The sequence below is a fragment of the Schistocerca piceifrons genome, chromosome 1 (assembly GCF_021461385.2).
Source record: "Schistocerca piceifrons isolate TAMUIC-IGC-003096 chromosome 1, iqSchPice1.1, whole genome shotgun sequence".
NCBI classification, from domain to species: Eukaryota; Metazoa; Arthropoda; class Insecta; order Orthoptera; family Acrididae; genus Schistocerca; species Schistocerca piceifrons.
In genome coordinates, this window is record NC_060138.1 from 270533657 (window position 1) to 270537174 (window position 3518).

Below are 3518 nucleotides of genomic sequence, written 5' to 3' on the forward strand. Positions count from 1 at the left end.
GTAATTTTGGAAAACCTCAGAAAAACCTAAAAGATAACGATTAGATGTAGGCACATGTGGCACTAGCGGTATTTCTGTAAGTTTATGACTGCCTTATGGGAGCCACTATATCCCTCACAAGTAATGATAAACAGCTGGATGAAAAAAAAGCCCGTTGTCAGATTAGTAACAGAAGCACCACAGTTAACAATTCTTTCGTCTTAATAATGTAACATTCTTATTCATGAAAATCTCGAAGAATCTTACCATCAACATATCACGCTTCTGTCAAGTTGCATATCTTTTAAAGGCAGGCGGCAGCAAAGACGAGACACGTTGAAATTAGTCAAGTGTTAAATTGATTATATTCAGAGTAAATGTTATGAGATATTTATTCGGAACGGAAAATAAATTTTTCGTCTCTTTTGTTATTGCAAAGTGCGAAAGTCTCCTAGAGCTCTGAAATCAGCTGATGTGTCCTGACGAGTGAGACAAGCTACAGCAAATTCACTTGCTGCCTACGTCTGAACCTGCACGTCACGTTGTCCCCCTCCACAGCGTCCGTAGGCGAGGCCGCTCATATATATATATACTCATGCTGTGTGCGAGACACTAGTCACTCAGTTGATCTGTGTGGAAGCCAGTGAGTGCGGAGTCGAGGAAATATCGCGACAAGAGTGGGACTTTCAGTTATTGGTCATCTGAGCGAGATTTTGCAATTTCACGTGACAGCTGGGCTGACGAAACGATTCACCGACCTACGTCACTGCACGAGTCGGTAGTGGTCTTTGGTGTCCTTCAGTAATCTTTGTGCGGGGGTCAGTGTGGCACACAACTGTTGGCAGCGCTAAATATCTGCAAGAGAAGTGGTAAGTTGTGAGTGATAACATAACTAGAACAAGGAAAACACAACTATTGTGATAACTGATAATCTTCAGCAGTGAAAGTGTTAAGCTCGTGATGTAATAAATTGAAAAATTTTGAATGTCCGCAAATTCATTTTCGGTATCAGCTGATAATTTTTCTTTCGCCTTTTTAATAGGTCTGTAAGCGGAACTTGGAATGCCTAACAAGGTATATGATATTCATTATCGGTAACATGTAGAATCTAGGCCTTTTATGGCTTGGAGATTGTAGGCCACGAGCTAAGTAACTGCTTTCTATGTAGGCCTAATTCTTTTGCATACGCGTTAAATAAAAAATTAATGTAATAGAAAACTTTTTCAAGAAATTATGATGCTGACTTGCACCTATCTTGCTATGTGCTTTTATGTCAAACTGTATTTACGGCTGGAGATTACTACTTTTATCATACTGTTTTAATGACAGTACTGTGGCTTCTTGCGCTGGATCTTTTGTAAAATCCCCAAACTAAGCATTCTACTTTGCGAGGTTTCGATTTCAGAAGTTTGCAATCCTTGGGCAACACTTACTTCCAATAGATTACATAAGTAAATAATTTTACTTTGCGGGTTATGCAATAATCACTTTGTTCGCATAGGTTGCGGAATCAGAAGAAATGGCATCGTCTCCGCCAATCCTGTATCGTGACGAATCGCAAACGGATAAATTGTCAAGAAAAATTAAAGAAGCGCCGTTCGTACCTATTGGTAAGTATTTACACAATGCTAACTTAATAGTTTAAGGAAAAAGACTGGCATTAGCTTCTCATCCTCCAAAGAAAGACCACACCTGCTCTCTTGTCCCCTCTCCAAGGCACTGAAGACTGACTGTAACTTTTAATCACTGTCTTGCATTATTCTAGGCTTGATAATGCAATTTATTCAGTATATTGTTTCATTCATATGTTATTCCTTTGGAGTGATACATTCAGTAGTTGCAGTGACTGTCACTGTTGTTTGTACAATGTCTGTAAGCAATTATTTTGACAGTGCTCCAGATGAAGCTTCAACAGTTTGTTTAATCATCATCAAAATACTGGTATGAGCTATAATAGAAAATATGGTATTTAACACCCTGCGGAAACACATTTTTCAGAAATGTGAAAGTTGGAACTATTTGTGTTGAGGCACACCAGTCACCACATGCTACTTTTGCTGGCTGATGATAGATTGAGGATTTCATTCTTCAGCCCATTCCCTCTCCCCCTCCACCCCCAGTGTTATATCTTCACTATACAATTTTTAATTGTAAATATATTATGTACCCAAAGCAAGGAAAAGCAATATTGTTAAAGTCTGCAGTACTTGATTATTGTTCTAGAGTTACCAGGAAGTTGTGTAGATGAAAGTATGGGGGTATGTGTGGATTAACTTCCTCCAACAATTAGTACTGGTACAAAGGGAGTAAAAATGAAATGCTTGTCAGCCTGAAGGGAAAATAATGAACAAGCAAAGAAGTGATCAAAATGTTGCAAGTAAGATCGGAGGCAGCATTCACTTCATCACTACAGAAGCTTATCCTTTAACTGCCGTTGTGGGTGATGTCGACATTTTAATCTCTCTCTCTCTCTCTCTCTCTCTCTCTCTCTCTCTCTCTCTCTCTCTAATGTAAACTCCACAATTTGTTACAGGTCTAGCTGGTCTTGTTGCGGCATGTGCTATTGGTGCTTACAAGTACCGCCATCGTGGACAGATGTCTACATCAGTGTTCCTGATGCAGCTTCGAGTTGCTGCACAAAGTATGGTTGTTGGTTGCATGACTCTTGGTCTTGGATATCAGATGTACAAAGACTACCTCAGTCCTGACCGAAAGAAACCATCGGAATGAAACTTTGTTTCATATGTATGACAGCTGCATTGTTTTAGTATTTGCAGCTCTGACAACATTTTCAGCTCACCTCAATGAGGTGGTTCTGGTAATTTAGTGATTATTGGGAGAAAATGTTGTCCACGAGTGTTGCGAATATTTTTCTTTCCTAGATGCTGCAAATATTTTGCGTATTTATTTCTGCTGTATGAATTGTATCTGATATTAAGTATAGTTCCTGCTTTATGTGAACTGTTGCAATAATTTGTGAGAAGAGGAGATACTCGAGTTGTGAAATGAAATGACAAGACCTGTTCTGCATCAAGTGTGTGTGTGTGTGTGTGTGTGTGTGTGTGTGTGTGTGTGTGTGTCTATATATATATATATATATATATATATATATATATATATATATATATATATATATATATGCACTTGCTTTTCTCTGATAGTATACAAGACTAGTTAGATGCAAAGTATATCAGCACAAAGAGAGGCTGTCAGTTGCACTATTGCAATTATTTGAAATTGTTATTCATGCCATTTTCAATTAATTAAAATCTATGCTGTATGTACAGGCCAAGTGATCATAAATAGTGCAGAGTTTTACATTACACTCTATCCTTTAAGCAGATCATTGTTTCAGTGCACTAGAGAAACATGTGATCTAAAAGTCATAAATGTACAGATTCACAAAGTGTCAGGTGTTCGTGTCTTCAGATATTTGCAAATATAAATTGCCAGATATTAGCTTTGATGTAAGTTTTAACTTTTTTGTCCTGGTTAGCTGTTCACATGATAAATGTTCAGTATTACATAATAATTACAGT

General features: G+C 37.8%; 1 protein-coding gene across 2 annotated transcripts; it reads left to right on the forward strand.

The window, feature by feature from the left end:
• The first annotated feature begins 571 nt into the window (after positions 1–571).
• LOC124785893 (HIG1 domain family member 1A, mitochondrial-like) lies at positions 572–3050 on the forward strand. 2 transcript variants are annotated; one of them, XM_047254218.1, is made up of 4 exons: positions 572–848; positions 1022–1053; positions 1481–1589; positions 2513–3050. In XM_047254218.1, the coding sequence occupies exons 2-4, from the start codon at positions 1042–1044 to the stop codon at positions 2707–2709; spliced, it is 318 nt and encodes a 105-aa protein (XP_047110174.1). In that variant the 5' UTR covers positions 572–848; positions 1022–1041; the 3' UTR covers positions 2710–3050. The 2 variants fall into 2 exon arrangements, with proteins under 2 accessions (XP_047110174.1, XP_047110175.1); XM_047254219.1 differs by lacking the exon at positions 572–848 and adding an exon at positions 927–941.
• Positions 3051–3518: the final 468 nt, after the last annotated feature.